This window comes from Pempheris klunzingeri, chromosome 7 (genome assembly GCF_042242105.1).
Source record: "Pempheris klunzingeri isolate RE-2024b chromosome 7, fPemKlu1.hap1, whole genome shotgun sequence".
Classification (NCBI taxonomy): Eukaryota; Metazoa; Chordata; class Actinopteri; order Acropomatiformes; family Pempheridae; genus Pempheris; species Pempheris klunzingeri.
This window is the reverse complement of record NC_092018.1, coordinates 13,773,103-13,789,577: the sequence shown is the minus strand read 5'-3', so window position 1 is coordinate 13,789,577 and position 16,475 is coordinate 13,773,103. Positions and strand designations below refer to the sequence as shown.

At 41.3% G+C, this 16,475-nt stretch overlaps 2 protein-coding genes across 2 annotated transcripts; both read right to left on the bottom strand.

Annotated features, from left to right (window-relative positions):
* Positions 1 to 4,074: 4,074 nt before the first annotated feature.
* On the bottom strand, positions 4,075 to 6,293 carry LOC139204478 (transmembrane protein 17A). Its single transcript, XM_070834512.1, has 4 exons — positions 6,167 to 6,293; positions 5,467 to 5,573; positions 4,638 to 4,751; positions 4,075 to 4,395 (listed from the first exon to the last, which is right to left on the bottom strand). The coding sequence occupies exons 1-4, from the start codon at positions 6,291 to 6,293 to the stop codon at positions 4,075 to 4,077; spliced, it is 669 nt and encodes a 222-aa protein (XP_070690613.1).
* Positions 6,294 to 6,876: 583 nt separating this feature from the next.
* selenoe (selenoprotein e) lies at positions 6,877 to 9,044 on the bottom strand. The gene is made up of 4 exons (XM_070834398.1): positions 8,872 to 9,044; positions 8,481 to 8,557; positions 8,103 to 8,181; positions 6,877 to 7,189 (listed from the first exon to the last, which is right to left on the bottom strand). The coding sequence occupies exons 1-4, from the start codon at positions 8,977 to 8,979 to the stop codon at positions 7,046 to 7,048; spliced, it is 408 nt and encodes a 135-aa protein (XP_070690499.1). The 5' UTR covers positions 8,980 to 9,044; the 3' UTR covers positions 6,877 to 7,045.
* Between the last annotated feature and the right edge of the window lie 7,431 nt (positions 9,045 to 16,475).

The window sequence follows — 16,475 nt, the reverse complement described above, 5'->3', positions numbered from 1 at the left end:
GCTCGCATGAGTTCCTTTACTAGTTAAGACTCAGATTCAGAAAGGGCACCCAAATTACAAGAATCCCTAAACTCACTTTGCACAATTAAAACATCATGGTCCAGATGTCAATATCCCTTGGAATTGCGTATATATCGGATCATTCGGCACCTCCTGATTGATTCTAGAAAGCAAATAGGTTGTATAGGCACCTTAAACAGCATATGGAATGAATATATTCTGGATTTTATTTATCTATTCTGGCAATGCAGTTGGCAGGAGAGGAAAGAAGCCAAGGGTTTACACAAATGCAACATACATAAAGGCAAATGCAATGTCAAAATCCGTTGTTTCAGTTGTAAAAAAGGCAAAATAATCATAGACATTGTAGCTTTTAACAAGTATTACTTAAACAGGTTTAAAAAAGTGTTTTTTGGGGATTATTCTCAGTCACAAATTTGACTCTCTAGCAGGTAATCACAGCTCCATGACGGTGCATGATTGACTCAGTAAACTACAGCGCCCATGTTCACCATAATGGAGGAATGAGTCCCCCAGTGCACCTGATTGGCTCGTTGATGTGCTTTTGAAAGTTTTTCGATGACGATGGCAGTCTACGGTGCAGAGAATATATATAGACAAATGTTATTTATGTATGTTTAAGAGCAATTCATTGTTGATTTTGTGCTCTTTGTATAGCATTTGTTGAGAAGAATATAGAATATCGCCAGACTTTTTCTTTAAATGAGAAAATGTTTGAGTGAACCTTGAGTAACCTTTTAAATAATAACCATGGTGTGTATTCAAAACTTGCCATCACAATTTATGAATGAAGCTGAACGTCAATAGTTTGTGAGGGTTCACCACCTGGGATTAAAAGGACGGGAACATTTCCAGGCGTCTTGGCAGGGCCGGCAAGCTCTCCACCATGAGGGATTACTGAAATAAGGAATGAGGATGTCTCTGTGATGTCTTGGATACTGTTTCCTCTGGTGCTTAGCACAGCCTTGTCCGTCACATTTTGTGATTACCTCTGAGCTGCGCCCAATCATAATTAAGGTGATGACAGACTCACCAAAGCCCAGCTGACGACGAGGTGCGCTGCTGTATTGTGGGAAAAGAAGTGAAGAGGAAATCTTGATCGAAAGTTGCAGGGAGCACATTTTCAGAGGATGTTAAAAAAGCATGAGGGAAACAATATGTTCAGCAAGATAGAGAACATTACGTCCCCATATAATCCAGGGCTATTATTCACCACCACCAAAAAGAAGAAGGAAAAAAAAGCAATTTGATGTCACAAAAGGTGCAAGACGCTGTTTCAGATGTAACCACTATGATTCCGTCTACATTCATTTCTTTCACCACCAGCTGGTTAATCTTCCTCTCCAACATCTAATCTAATATAGTTCATACTTATTAAAACTGGATACAGGAGAAGCTGAATGGGTCAGAGCACACTGGTGAACATGCAGTCCTCTCTGCAGGGAGGGGAGTGTGAAAGCAATGCCAGAATACAGATCACACGTCAGACTAGTGCCACTGTAAGGTACAAGCTCAACACCAGGTTACTTTCTCTTTTCTCTTTTCCTATGATTGCATTTTTTCTGTTGACCATAAAGAATCAGTTGGAGGAGAAAAGGCACAACATATTGAAAATGCTCCAGGTAGCATTTACAACAAATCAATACATGACAATAAGATTAATTGTAACTCCTTGGTGTAATTACTGGAACAAATGAGAACAAGGTTAAGAGGATCATAGTTCTACCCAGTGTCTGCAGCATTAGTAGTCTGTCTCAGAATTGCCTCCTTTTGTCGGTGTCTGTCTGCACGCGTTTTCTCTTTGACTTTAACGAAGGGGATAAACATGTTGAAAGTGACTTTTCCAGAAGCACTTCACTTGTCTTAACATCTGCAATTATGAGACCGCTTTTGCTCCGTTTGCTCTGGAAGACTACACAAGATGAAACAGTCTGTGGTACTTCCTTCTGTTTTGCTCTTCAAAACTGATTTTATGGAGTGTCGAGTAATATGGTGGCAAAGACCACACTTGTATTATGGTGATTACTAGTGTTGGAGTGTCCACACATGATAAGTGGTCTGAGCTGGTAACACAGGAACCTGTGATAATCAGGAAGAGATCATCACCAATGGAGACAAACAACAAACAATGTGGGAAAACAGCACCTGAAAACTGCCCTCTATATATAAACTGGGGGGAGCTAATGAGTGACAGGGTGCAGCTGGGCAGGCAGGTGAGCAAAATCAGGTGATTAACTGAGGAAGAAACCTCGAAGAGCAGAAAAAATTACCACAAAGACTATCTAACCAGTGTGGCATAATATGCGTGCTGCTGCACTTACCATTGACATATATCATATATATACTATATACATATACACACCATTAAAAAAACACTGAGTAAAATGTTCTTTGTCTCCTTTTGTTTGGTTTCTGTAGTTTTATTTTTGTGCTCGAAGCACCAAACCAAATTGCTTCATCATCACTACTGGTGGCAGTTTCTTCCCCTCCACAAGGTCACACAGTTAAAATACATGGAGACATGAAGTATTTTTAATTGAGGTTAAAGGGTATTGGGATCATGGAAGATTTTTCCTGTGTTTGCTGCCAATTTGCTTCTCAAGTCAAGGTAAACCTGTTTCAGCCCTTTCAGTTTTCAGGTTTTAACTCTGGACAAAGATACAAAGAAAGAAACTAGATGTTTTCCTCACGTCTCTGCTTCTTCAATAAGTGACCTCATGTTTAGGGTTTCTTTATGGCACCCACGTCTAGATAAAGTGGTAAGCATGATTACACCTTCTACTCTTTTTTCCCCCCCCATTCTGTTCCATGAGCAGTGCAGCAGCAGCCACTGCAGCTTGTTGTTTCCTGAATGTAAAGCAGAGCGGAATAAGCATGTTGTAGCACAGAAACTGTCTCTCTCACACAAACAGCTTGTTGACAACTTAATGCACCACACTCCAAATAATTTCTCAACAGCAGAAATGTAATAGAGCTCCAAATATGGCTGCAAGTTAGTCACAAAATTAGTGTGACACCTACAGTAGCAACATTTCATACCAAAACAAAGGGAAAAGAGGTGCAGACAACACAATATGAAATCGATTGCCATGCAGACACAACCTAGAGTTATAGATGATCAAATAATACATCATATTTAAGTGTGAACATGCTTAACCTTTATTCTGCTGCCAGAGGGTTTCCTGACCAGGACATGTGCTGCATGATAATCTGTTCTCATTGGACTTTGCAGCACTGTCAAAAGCTCCCCGTTCCTCTTTTGGTCACTGACTGCCCCTGTGTGGTGATAAATATTTAACACAATTTTGCAGCAGTTTGGTTCAAATTCCTGTATTGATTCCTGTATCCCGCCCACAGTGATGATAATATTATACACTGCAAGAGTGACTTAAAAATAAACTGCAAATTTAATGGGAATCTCACATTGTTCCTTCCAGAAACAAAATGTGCAAACATTGAATCTACTTTTGCGAAATAAAAAAATCAGCACAAGCACTCTTTTTTTTTTTGTATTTCTGAGCCCATTTTGTTGTTTGATGGTGTATTTTCTTTCATAACCCTGTCAAGTCATCTCAGTTTAGCTGACATGGCGTCAGGTTTTGACATTTAGAGTGGGGCTAAAACTATGTTTTATCTTTTTAAAACATCAACAGCAAATGTCAGGATTTGGTGTCACTATTTCCCCTAAAATCAAATAGTACGTCCCTTTTTTCTAGAGCTGTCATTTTACACCAGTGATCAGAAGTCATACAAGAATATATGGCACACACACATTTCTGCAGTAACGGTGGCCTCAAAAGACCAAAATGCAATGCAGTCATAACATACAGAATGACAAAACCCAGTTTTTCTGAAATAGTTGGATGACTGTGTTTAAATACAAGTAACAAACTCACATTCTGGCAGTTCTTGAGAGCCATTCTGGGAAACTTAAAGCACGTAATGACGTTTTAGCAACAGTAAGTAAAAAATTATAAAAATTAGAATGCTTTAGACACCCCCAAATTGAAAATACCTATTCTATAAAACATCTGTATCTATCTGATTTTTACTTTAATGGTACAAATCATGGGTGGGTGACATGGGCAGCACGCTGCGGTGGTAGGGCAGCCCATAGACAGGGCTCATCCCAGCGTGCCGTAAGCTTTCCACTTTGCCAAACTGACGCAAATGGAAGAGCAGTGTGAGCTTTCGGGTCATGGTCCTGAGCGCCAGGAAGGAGGCCAGGATCTGGGCGAGCAGGAAGAAGAGGTAGAGGGAGTGGACGGCTCTCTCTAGAGGAAGGATGATGATTCCTTCATCGGTCAGGAAGAACAGCAGCACTGGCAGCTGGAACATGAAAGACAGGAGCCAGAAGGCTGCCAGCTCTGGCACCTGATGACAGGAGAGAGAATTTAGGTTGGTAGATAAAGGCGATGCAAAGATAGAGCAGTTAGACATCAAGTGTGCTTCGGTTGTATCCACATGAAAGCACAGACACACACGCACAAACTAAGTTGTAGCCAAAAGCTGATTATTTACACTCACAGTCGGAATAGTTAATCAACCACTTCCTCTGCTGTGTTATTCAGGTCCACAAAAGAGCTCTGCCTTGTGCTTGAGAGAGGATGAATTACCTTTTCTTTAAGGTTGCCGATGTAGCCCAGATAAAGTCGGACCACTTCAATGACTGTGAGGAGGATCATCCCAGTTATGAGCAGAGCCTGGTAGTACTCGGGAAGATAATAGAACTGGAAATAAAGCAGAGCTGGGATGTCAGTATGTCAGGGAGGTATAAAAACATCTTCAAACAGTGTATTACTCTGTGGCAAAACATACCTAAAACCACAGATAAAAGCATGTGTGTGTGATTCTTTCAAATCGTTCTGATGGCTTAAGTTCAGCTTTGCAGAACGATGAGGGAATCCGAGTGAAAAGTGGTGCAGTCTACTGTAGATGGTGCATCCACTCCTCTTTAGATCTGAGGAGGCTGCCATTGGGTCTATTTTGCAGCTACCACTAGATAGCGCCAAAGTAATACGCTTTCCAATTTGCCACAGTGGATTAAATTCAACACAATGTCTGCTACTTCTGAACATATAAGAAATATCCAAACTAAATATGGTTTTTATATGGTTGAGTGTACTTTCTCTTATGGCATGGGTATAGCTTCTACTGTTATTGCACTAATGATGCATCATGACGGGTCATCAATACCGTCCAGTGAAAGAGCTACCTGTCAATCCTTGTGAGGTCATTTTTACAATTCCTGGCTCCTGTATAATAAGTCAGTGTGAAACCAGAGCACACTAGAAATAATAGGTGACAATATCTTCTTTATCCAAATCTTTTTTTATCCTCTCAATACACGAGCCAAGAGATCCCAACTGGAACCCAAAACTAAACAATGCAACAACTAAAAAACATGAAGGGTCTAGTCTGTGAAAATGCAAATTACCAACTAACCTTTACATCTAACATGACAACAGCGGAGACCCACCAACAGGGAAAATAAAACATGTTGAAGTACAGCAACATCTGCAGGGGAAGGTGAGAAACCAGCTCATTGACCACTGCAAGACAAATAACAAGAGTGTATAAACACTCATATTCATTAAATCCGCAATTCGTTATTATGAACACACTCGAAATCAAAAGTAATGCTTTCTTTGCACAGTTCTAATCAAAGCAGACATGGACATGGAATATAACGTTCCACAATTTAGATTTAAGGGGTTTGCTTTGTATTGCAGGCATCATAGAACTATACAACAACCGTAGGTATACAAAAGGTTGACTCCTAATGTAATGTGATCACAACTACCAGCATTGCAATGGTTGATCATGGGTTCAAGGCTGGTAAGCAGCAAATGTCAGCTATGAATAAGGTCAGGAAATTAGATATTTGTCATGTGACCTTTTTTAAACACAAGACGAGTAAGAAATCTTCAAAAAGGCTAAAAGATAGTAGTTTATGTGTAGTCGTCACATTATTTTTCCACCCTTCTGGGTTACAGAATTTGTTTCATTCATACAAAATCACATATTCTACATGTCCATTATCACAATACTATAATGTATTCTAACATGTTACATTCTTACATTGCACAGCAGGAAACTACACTACGCTATAGTTATAGTGGAGTCTGTGGAATCTGTGACCAACCAGACGTGTCCTCCTGTTCCCTGGTGAAGTCGCTGTCTGCTGTCCTGTTGTTGGTGAACACAGAGCCTCCCATATAGGCCAGGCCCATCTGCAGGGTTTCCGGGACAGGTGAGTAAAACACAGGCATTGTGAGCAGAGCTGGTGATCATGACCGAGCCAAGACGTCAGGAGGTGTAACGGTCCAAAACTGTGTTTACGTTCCAGTGTCTGCTGTTAATCCTTGTGGTGTTAAATCACACAAGTACACAAGTGCATAACGACACAGATACAAATGGACACACACAGAAGAATGCTGGCAGACACCACTGCTAATCAGATTATACTGAAGGGGGCGGGCTGGGGATTAGGCTGAGACTGCAGCATGGCAGTTTGCTAGTAAGTTAGTGGCCATAAATGATGCTCAGTACATTTCCTTATCTAATTAGAGAATTTAACAGTTATTTAAGCTCTGCAGGGATAAAATAGGGGCCAAAATGAAAACCAGGACAATGCATGTTCCCAAAGAAAGCCTTGCCTAATTTTACTCATGAATATATTTACTGTCCTATACTGAAGAAACGCCTTCATATTTCAGTTTTCAGTGTGTGTTCTGTGCTGTTCTTTGCATTTATATATACCATTCCAGGTAAGTAATATCCTACATTAAATGTAGACATCAGGTGCATTAATCACTGATCCACTCAGTCATATAGTGTGGTATTTTATTTTTATTTAAATTTAGCACATAAACAAAGTGACGCAGCAATGACTGACACACTGCTCACTGCTCCCGGCCAGCGGGTCCTCAGAGTGGTGCCTGGCTTATCATTTTGGCCTTGGGGCCCCACTCGTCATTTGTGTGGCTGGGGTGGAGTGGCAGAGTGTGGCCACAAGGCGTCGTCACAGCTCATCCCTGGGGACACGCAGGGGGAAATGCTGGAACTCCTCTGGCACCTCTTCCCCTTTCTGGGACCTCTTGTAGAAACCCAGTGAATCTAACAGGCTGCTGATCTCGTCCGCCTTCATCTTTTTCACAGGAACAGTCTGACGTGTCGAGGAGGAAACACACACGAACACGCATGCATTTGGACACATGGTTAAAGGCTTAAAAGCAGTGGTGCAGTGTAGATGTGTGCAGAGAGGTATTAGTGTGTAGATGTACAGCAGGTTCTGATTGTCAGTTTATACTGACACATTCATTTCGCTTGCCAAAATTAAATTTTTTATTCACTCACCGTCTGATATAGAGGTTCTTCATGCACATTTATTTTCATTTTTTTTGTTTAATAATTTAGTCTTTGAAATCATTCTTAATTTAGAGTCAAATTATAGTCTCAACGGATGCCCACATTGTGAAACAATTATTGAAAACAAACATGAGACTGAGAATGTGACAAAAGAAAAAATCCAGCATAAGCTTTATAAGGTAAAATAAGGTTAAAATCTCAAAAAAAAGCAGTTAAGTATGTGAGCAGTTTACTCTTGAATCCCAGCAGTGGCTAACCCTAAAGAAATTCAGTATTATTGGTTTCAGTGGAGCTTTGCTGTCCTTTTCTGGTCTAAATGCAGGTTTATGGGGCTTTTCCACACTGACAAAAATACAAGTGTGTGGGAAACACTGAACAGTTGTGATCTCAGGGCGTAAAAATGTTAAAATTCAAATATCAGCATTGATAGCACTACAAAAAAAATGTTCCTCAGCTGTCAGAATAGCTAATTTATATATTTTCTAACTCTCTCTCTTTCTTGCCATCCGTTTTTATTTATTTATATTTTATCTTTTGCAACTCGGTCTCGCTCTTTCAAACACTCAGCCTGTGTAACTTGGTATCTGACAGACAATCTGATATCAGATGAAGCAGTCTTAAAACATGAGTCTGTCTTGATATTTTGGCGCACCCTCAATAACCCCCATCACAAGGCGGATGAGTGAAACATCCCTAAACTCACATCTCACCTTCACAACCTCGTCCTTTTCGTTATAGAGTATCAGACGGGGATTCTTCTCCTCAGACGAATCGTACTCCAAGTTGTGGCTACACAGGAAAGAACGGATCAAGGGAAACAACAGGTAGGTAGTGTTGTGATGAATAAAGCGCGTCCATCTGCTTTGCTATTTTTAGATTCACTCATCATGATTTCAATTTGAAAGAGCAGAGTTTTGGAAAGCTCTCAGGGCTGGCACTGGACTTGGCAACTTGCTAGGAACATTGTTTTGTTTATGAAAGAGGTCATGAGAAAATCTGTAGTAGTTTTTTTTTTTTTTGGTTTTGTTTTTTTTGGAAAAGTCATGTCACACCAAAAAAGCCTGAGGAACAGAAGAACACAAGGATACTATAAAGCCCAGCGCTCCATGAGAAAAAGATGGAGCCCCGGCATTTTCTTTATGCTTCATCCGACCACACTGGGAGCCTGCAGGGATGACAGCAGACAGTTGTTAAAACAGCATGACAAATAGCGGTGTGCACGCTTCGTTCTTTGTGTGATCAAAGGTGCTGGAAATAGGTTTCGTATCTCACCAGAATACATACTGACATGACAATATATGGCTTATCCCTCATTTTACTCATTTTCCCATTTCCTCAGTGAATGCTATTACGGTCTCCCCTGTCCTCTTTTTCATTTCAGGTCTTTTAAGGTTTTCTCGGCTCTCCACTGATATCACAAACATTTTATCATGACAAGATATCCAAGAGAAATTACAATGAAATTTCATCTTAACTTACCAGCAATTTACCTCTGGCTATAACAAGCTTTTCTTCAACCGCTGTGTCATTTTTAGTGTCTGATGCCCTCACGGAGAGGGCAAGAGTGAGCACCAAGAGGGCCCACATTTTTATGACAAATTCTTGTAGCGCTTTTGCCTAAGTTATCACCAACAATATATAACCCTTCAGTCAACTTTGAGAGTTAACCAAGGTGGACAAGACCATGAATCGTTCTCATAGGGGGGCAGTGCCCTCCTGTGTCCGATTCTTCTCACTGCTTATTGCTGTTTTTCAATCAAAAATGCTTTATAGTCTGAGAAGTGGGTCACTGCTTCACCAAATGTTCCACATGCATATTGTTCTTTTGCTCTGGTCTTGTTATTGGGCTGTTTTTGATGTTTTCGAGGCCATGTGGAGGCCCCTGGCTTTATGGTTTATAGTTTCTTCCACATCAGATGTCATTGGGGCTCCACAGAAACCACAGAACATCTGTGCTCTTATCACTTTTTTCCCATACAGTGAACTTGCAGGTGGTTGATGGCCACTGAGAGCCAGCCACGCTCCCAAAGCTGCTGAAAAGCAAATGATAGAGAGACTGGATTTGTAAAAATGTTCTTAAAAGAACAAAAAAAAGACTTGTACTTTTCTTAAAAACAATTATTGAGAAACTCATTTGACTTGTGCACTGAAAAGAAAGGTATTTTTAATCTCAAGGGCTATAAAAAGTATCTGTATTAACTAAGGGAACATTCCTACCCTCTCCATCTTAAACTCTTAGATTTGTTACTGACTGGCGGTGATGGCAACACCCCAAATGATGTCACAGGATGAAATCAACATATCACTTCATGTATAAAGGATTCTTTTAGGAAAAGGTCATATTAACAAATGTAGAACAATATTCCCAACATCAGTTTTTGTTGTAGCAAAGCACCAAAAACTGGCACTCATAAGGAAGTCTTATGAGACACATTTGAATATTATGTGCTATTTTAACTAAGTAACAGTTTCACATTTTGGGAAATGTGCTCTTTCATTTTCCCTTGGAGAATTGGAGAATTAGATGAGAAGATTAATGCTACTCTTATTTCTATGAAAGCTGCCATTGTAAAAACTGATTGCTTAACTTGAAAACAGGGAGAAACAGCCATCCTGGCTCTGTCCAAAGTTCAAAAATATGCCTCCAAACACATCTAAAGCCCTCTTATCAACATGCTGTACCTAGTTTGTTTAATTCAAAAATGAAACCAGTGGAAAAATAAATTTTTTACAAGTAGACACATGCTATAGCTATTCCTTGACCAGGCACTGTGACTCTCTAGAGATATGTTGTGAACGTGTGCCAGGAAACAGGCAGAGATGCTGCACAGAAATACTGGGTGGTGGTCGTCCATCAAGAACTAGTTACACAACTGATTAAATAAACTAGATGTGTGTTACAGCTGGGCAACTTTGGGGCAATTGGAGCAACAGCTTGAAGACAAAAGACTTTGGCTCCATTTTTGGTCTCCACCAACTCCTTTAACTCTTCAAATTCTGAATGCAGAACTTGTAGAAATGTAATGATCTCCCTCTGTCCTGCATTGTTAGGTTTCTGTCCATTGTGTACTTGTAATTGTGTATGAAATCAGACCTCATGACAGCAACAACACATTTGCACTGTGTTAACACCCTTGAAAGAGGAAAACATCTCTCCTCTCCAAGTTAACCCAACTGCACTGTGCTGTGACAAAGCAAGTACACTAGGTTACCACGAGAGGGCGGTAGCACCCACATATACACTCTCTGGCAGTTTGGCGGGTAAAATGTACTTCCAAATCCTAGCCACAGACAATTATGTTTCCAACAAAAATAAACCATTCCTGCCTGGAATGCTGAAGCAAAACCATCATTCTGTCTCTATCTTTTCCAGACTCAGGGCTCTGCAGCTCAGAGTCCTGCACGCTGCATGTACTGTTTGAGATTATGTGTCAAATGGCAGTAAAACAGTTCCCTTTTTTAACAGGGTTTCCTTCCCTTGGCAGCCATCGTAAATCTGCGGGCCTGTACACTCCTCTTCTGGACTTTTACGTTTGCATCTTTGAGTTATAAACTTCCAGTGCTGTTTCTCACAATGTGCGTTCTGTAGAAGAACTCTGAAAGAACTTTAGGAAAAAGAAAGAGGTGATGAGAGAGGGGAGAAAACACAATGAGCTGTGGGGGTGGGGTGGCTCTTCAGTCTATATGTGTGGATGCACACCATATGTGTTCACAATCAGCATGTTTCAGCTTACATCATGTGGTTCGTGCCAAAAAGGGGATGTTGTTATTATTATTCTGCTGACAAAGGGGAAAATGCAGCCATTTATAACAGTCACTTATGGAACAGAAAAGAAGCTGATGAAAACATTTACGAAAATCATACTGAGCAACTTTTTCCAGCAAGAATTTTGCAAATTGCAACACTTGCAGCTGGCAAAAGATCAAAAGCCAAAACACCTCACTGTAATCCTGCCTCCCTCAGAGAGCTAGTTATAAAGACACACACACTTCCTGTTTCTCCAGAGCACTGGATGCTGCCTTCCAGCCAGCAGGGCATTTGTTTTTATGTCTGCTCTCTTATGATGTGCGCAATCATTTGCAATCAGAAATATTTGACTCCATTGTCTATTTCTCTGTGCCTTAGTGTGGTCATTTATTTGTATGTTTCATGATGACCTAAGGGGGTGAATAAAAATATGAGTTTTGGGTATAGATAGTTATCTGTGTGTGTGTGTGTTTGTGTGTGTGCTTATCTGTCTGGAGCCTCGGGGCAACTGGGGGGAAGCCTGCTGCCTGTCTGCCTGCTGCGCTCCAGTCTGCTCATAAAGAGGAAAGGCAGTGTTGAAAGAAGTGAAGGCCATGTGGAGGGCTTCATTCAATAAGTACAATGCGAAAGAGTGTGCTCCACAGTATAGTGTACAGTAAGTGGACATAACCTCGTGGGGGCCCAGATTCAAGGAGCAAAACATTATTTCCTTTTAATTTGTTTGCCCAGCACAAAACATAAAATAACATCCTATCCAGTGAGGAAGACTAATAAAAAAGTTCCTCTATTCCTTCATTATCATCTTATGGAGATTATCTTTTTAAGAATCATGATCCTGCCTTCTTGGCTGTGACACTCCTTTTGAGTCCTAATGGAGTGACATGTCTATGCGTGACAGCATCTGTAAGCAAATTTAGAATAGAAGAAACGGAGAATGTCACTGATGTCACTGAGTTTGATTTAGCTTGTGGTCGGCTTGAACCTATGACCTAAAATAAGTGGCTCCATTTTGACCCACACAGGGAGGCCGCAGAAAGCTATGAGACTCTGCTGGCCTTGGCAGAGGATCTGTGTTGTACAAGCGTGGATGACGAGAATGGTTTACTGCCAGTGACCTTGTTCGTAGTGTCTTTGTTATGTTGGCAATGAAGGTGAAAGACGGCTGCTGCTTTTTACAAAGATTACGGCCTATTTACTTGGATTTGTGGTACATGATCTATTGTTGGAGGTGAACAAATACACTACTTAAGTATGATTGTGAGATACCTCTATTTTGAGTATTTACATTTCATGCCACTTTATAATTCTACCATACCACCACTAGTGAGCTTTGGACATCCTGATTGGCTGATTTTACCCTCATAGAGAGCCAGACTAGCTGTTTCTCTCCATTTCCTGTCTTTACGCTAAGCTAACCAGCTGTCGATGACATATGGTCATCCTGCTGAAGAGTCCTTTAGCAAACCATTTATTCCTCACAGTCTCTGGGATACTGTTCCGTAGCTGACCCTGACCTTTGACCTCCCTAGAGGGGGGCAAATCAAAAGACAATATCCCCTGTAGTGGTCGATTAAGTATCACATTGCTGAAGTAACACAAACACAACACTGTTGAACCTCAACAGTGTTTACCATCGAGGGCACATTTTCAAGAATACAGCAGTGACATCTTGGTGCTTCTGGCATGATATTTAGGTCAAGTAGAAATAATTTCCCCAACAATGATAGCACTGTTTACATGTTTAAATGGGAAACAGGATAAGGCGATTGAATAGGTCTGGTACTGATATCAAGGTGGTGTAAAGGTTTGGCGAAGAGGTGGGAAGGGCGCAAGGGCGCTGGCGGGATTTGCACCGATGGATGTCCAGTTGCTGGCCACATCAGAGGAGCCGGGGGGCAAGCAGACAGCACCCGCTGCTCCCCTCCCTCTAATCTGTGCCTGGGTAATCAGAAACACATGGCTCCCCATAATGGCTCCAGTGTTGTCCTGGGAAGTCGAACAGGGCTGTGAGGGTCGCGTACACACCAGCACACAGTCGCGGTGACGACAAATATACAGCTAACACGTCCCTTAATAGGCCAGTGAACTACAATCACCTACGGTAAATATATCCTGGAATCAATACACAAGTAAAAGCAACTTCTCTGCCTTTTTTAAACTGTTAAGTGTGTCTAACCAAATAGGCTGTGGATAGGAAGGGTGTGAATAATCCTGAGCTGGCATCTGAGCCACAAAGGCACGATAAAGCAAATCTAACGTGGTTTTAAAAGCAGGAAAATGTTCCTGCAGGCTAAAGGTGAGTAATTCTGCATCGACATGTGTTTCTGTGACTGGTTTTGGCAAATAAGTTTGGATGAAAGTTTGCGTCTCGAACAACAAAGCTGTTGTAAGCTACAGTTCGTCGGTCGCAGACAGGACTGATTGTCGGGACAGTTGGGGTTCAGCGCATAAAAACATAAGCCATCTGCTTATTTTCCTTTGGTTTGGGCAGACACATTCGGTCTTGTGATCATTTTCCATCGCAATATCTGGAATAAGGCTGCAGCTCAATCTCTCTCTCTTTCTCTCTCTCTCTCTCTCTCTCTCAGTCTCCATCTCCGCTGTGAAGCAGAAAGGGAAAAAAAAAAAACGTTGGGTCGGCCTGTGGAATTATGTGAAAGCTGAAACCTCAAGCCACATTATGAAGTCTGAAGTCCCACTTTACTGCACTGATAGCGGATGGATGGGTGTGTGTGAAGGAATAAAAGACAGGGGGAGGGGGAGAGGGAGGAAGGACTGAATGAGGGAGAAGGAAAATAGGCTACAGAGAAAAACATGAGAGAAGGAGAGGGTTTAAAAGAAAGGGAAAGAGGAGGAGAGAAGAAGAGAGAAAGAAAAGGAGAGAGCATCTGACTGATCTGCTTTCTATTAGCCATCCAAATCTTCTCCCCTGATACACTCGTTCCATTGAATTATGCTGACAAAGGGGGAAAAATCCAGGGCAATTTGAAGTCCCAGACAACTGTTTGCACACCCCTCATGTGAAAGAAAAGAAAAAAAGAGAAAGAAAAAGCTCCATCTGGATAGAGAGAGCAACTGTGGCTTAATTACATTTCTGGCTATTCATATCCATTTGTATTTCCACATTTATATAACTATTCAAGATGAAAACTTTGTGTATGTCTTCCAGGGGCTCTATGTCCCAGCACTGCTAGAATAGGCTCACACAGTGACTTTAAGCACCATACTGATAATTTTATCCATCCCAAACTGAGGCTTCTTAAGTTTCAGCTCTTTTGACCTAGTTTGAGCACTTCACCAGCTTTTCTGCGCATCTATTTGGGAGGTCGTCTTGTTGTGTGGTTGCTCTTAATTTGTGCATTAGGAGCGGACTTTTTTCGCTCGGTGCCACTGTAAGGGAGTTTCGGGTCTATTATAATGACAGTCTTAAATCGCAGAGTGAGTCGATGTCACTAGAAATCTATAAACACACATTTGATGCTGGGGCTGTTTCTCCTCCCCACTCTGGTTGCTCGCTGACCTCAGTTCTCAGTGGTTTTGGCTCAAGAAAAGCACCAGCTCCTTTTCCAGTAAATGTCATTTCATAGTTACTGCATTTCCACAGGGCTGAGAAACAACATTTAACGTGTAAGGAGGACTGCAATTAGACAGTGTTTCTCTCAGACAGTGCGTCGACAGGGATAAGAGACAAAAACAGCATTTTCAAATCTCCTCCGGCCGTGTCTGATGCAACGAATCAGCCAGGGAAATGATTGCATTTTAGGAAATCTTTCTGCAACAGACACATATTTATGTCAGGCAGTGAAGCAGCTGGTCGTTTGAAGACTAAAACAAAAAGCTGCTTTTCACTTGTAAAAGACAAAACCTCAAACTCTTTGTTACATCGAGTGTTTTCAAGAAATGACTTGTGCTAAGCACACTGGAAATGGCTTTCTGTAACAACATTGCCTTTGTGTCTTGAGCATATCTATGCACGCATGCTAATAGAAGTTGCTTTCCGCTGAATGCCTCTCATAACATTTAAACACAAGCGGAGTAAAGTTTAATCCATTATCCTGAATTTACATGGGCACCGAAAAACTGCTTTTGACTGAGTCCACAGTGGAATTAATATTTTCAACCCCTTTCAAGTGTAACTCGACTCCACTTTCTTTCTGCTTTGCATTGCAGAAAATATTTGTCTTTTTCCCCCTCACTCATAAATTTCTTTCTTCCTCTCCTTGCAGGGACTGAAATGGCTACCAGATGTGGTTCCAATCTGTTCTCATTGCCATGGAAACACAGGGACTGGAATAGGTTTTCTGAGTCCAGGGCTTTTGGCTGACTCATAGGGCCTGAGTTTTAAAGCCTCGCTGTTTCTATAGACTTGGCACTCTGAGGTCGCCCCAGCTCCAAGTCATGTTTAGACTGGCAACCGACATGTCATTGAACCCCCTTCCCACACTCTTAGCCCTGACTTTTTGACCAAGCTTTGCGTTATCCAGTATAGTCGCTCCTTTGTGTTCTTTTGTGTTGCAGTGCCAAAGCGAATTTATGTTTCACACGTCAACCTTCAATACCAAGTCAATAAAATGAGCAAAATATTACTCTTTGCTAAATGCAGAGGGGATATGAAAAGGCTGAGTTCCATAGTCATGCACAGGCCTCTCCCATTTAAATCCATTCAAAAGTAGAAGTAGGCACAGAAATCCTTCACAAGTTGTACACATGCTCAATCAACACAGTTTATCCTGAAATGCTGTGCAGTGGTGACACACAATGCACATTTCCAAACTGTGACTTTCCCACAACATGTCAAGGATGAAAAGCCATAGAACATGTGTTGGTATGCTCAGCTAAGAATCTTCTCCATCTGTGCACTGAAGATGGGCAGATGGAGGCAGTTGTGTCAACATTCCTCTCCATCCTGGCCATGAATCAGACTTCAAGCCACTGTCACATGAAAAATGGGATGATCTGGGGGGAGAAATTGCATAAATTCCAGTAAGGGGTTTGGCTGACAGTCTGTAGGGGGAGTTATATGGAGGATTGATTTGGAGATATCAAGGTTGTTGAGTCAAATTGGTCCATAACAGGCCCAAAAAAGGAAAAGTCCTGAACAAGATCAAGGTGTTACCTAAGACTTAAACCAAATGAGAGCCAGCCAATCTTGCCACTCTACGAGTCCGTGCAAAGTGGTTATTTGAGCTAAAAGCTAACATCAGCATGCTAATATATGCTAAGATGATATTCAGTGGGTACAATGTTATAATGTTTACTATGTTCACCATCTTAGTTTTTAACATTTATTAATTAGCACCAAAGACAAAAATGACACAGATAGGAATGTCATTAG

Coding starts and splice junctions, on each gene's coding strand:
- LOC139204478 (XM_070834512.1), bottom strand. CDS start 6,293: ATGCCTGTGTTTTACTCACCTGTCCCGGAAACCCTGCAGATGGGCCTG. Junction 4,752..5,466: donor TTGTCATGTTAGATGTAAAG/GTTAGTTGGTAA, acceptor CTTTATTTCCAG/TTCTATTATCTTCCCGAGTA. Junction 4,396..4,637: donor TCGGCAACCTTAAAGAAAAG/GTAATTCATCCT, acceptor TCCTGTCATCAG/GTGCCAGAGCTGGCAGCCTT.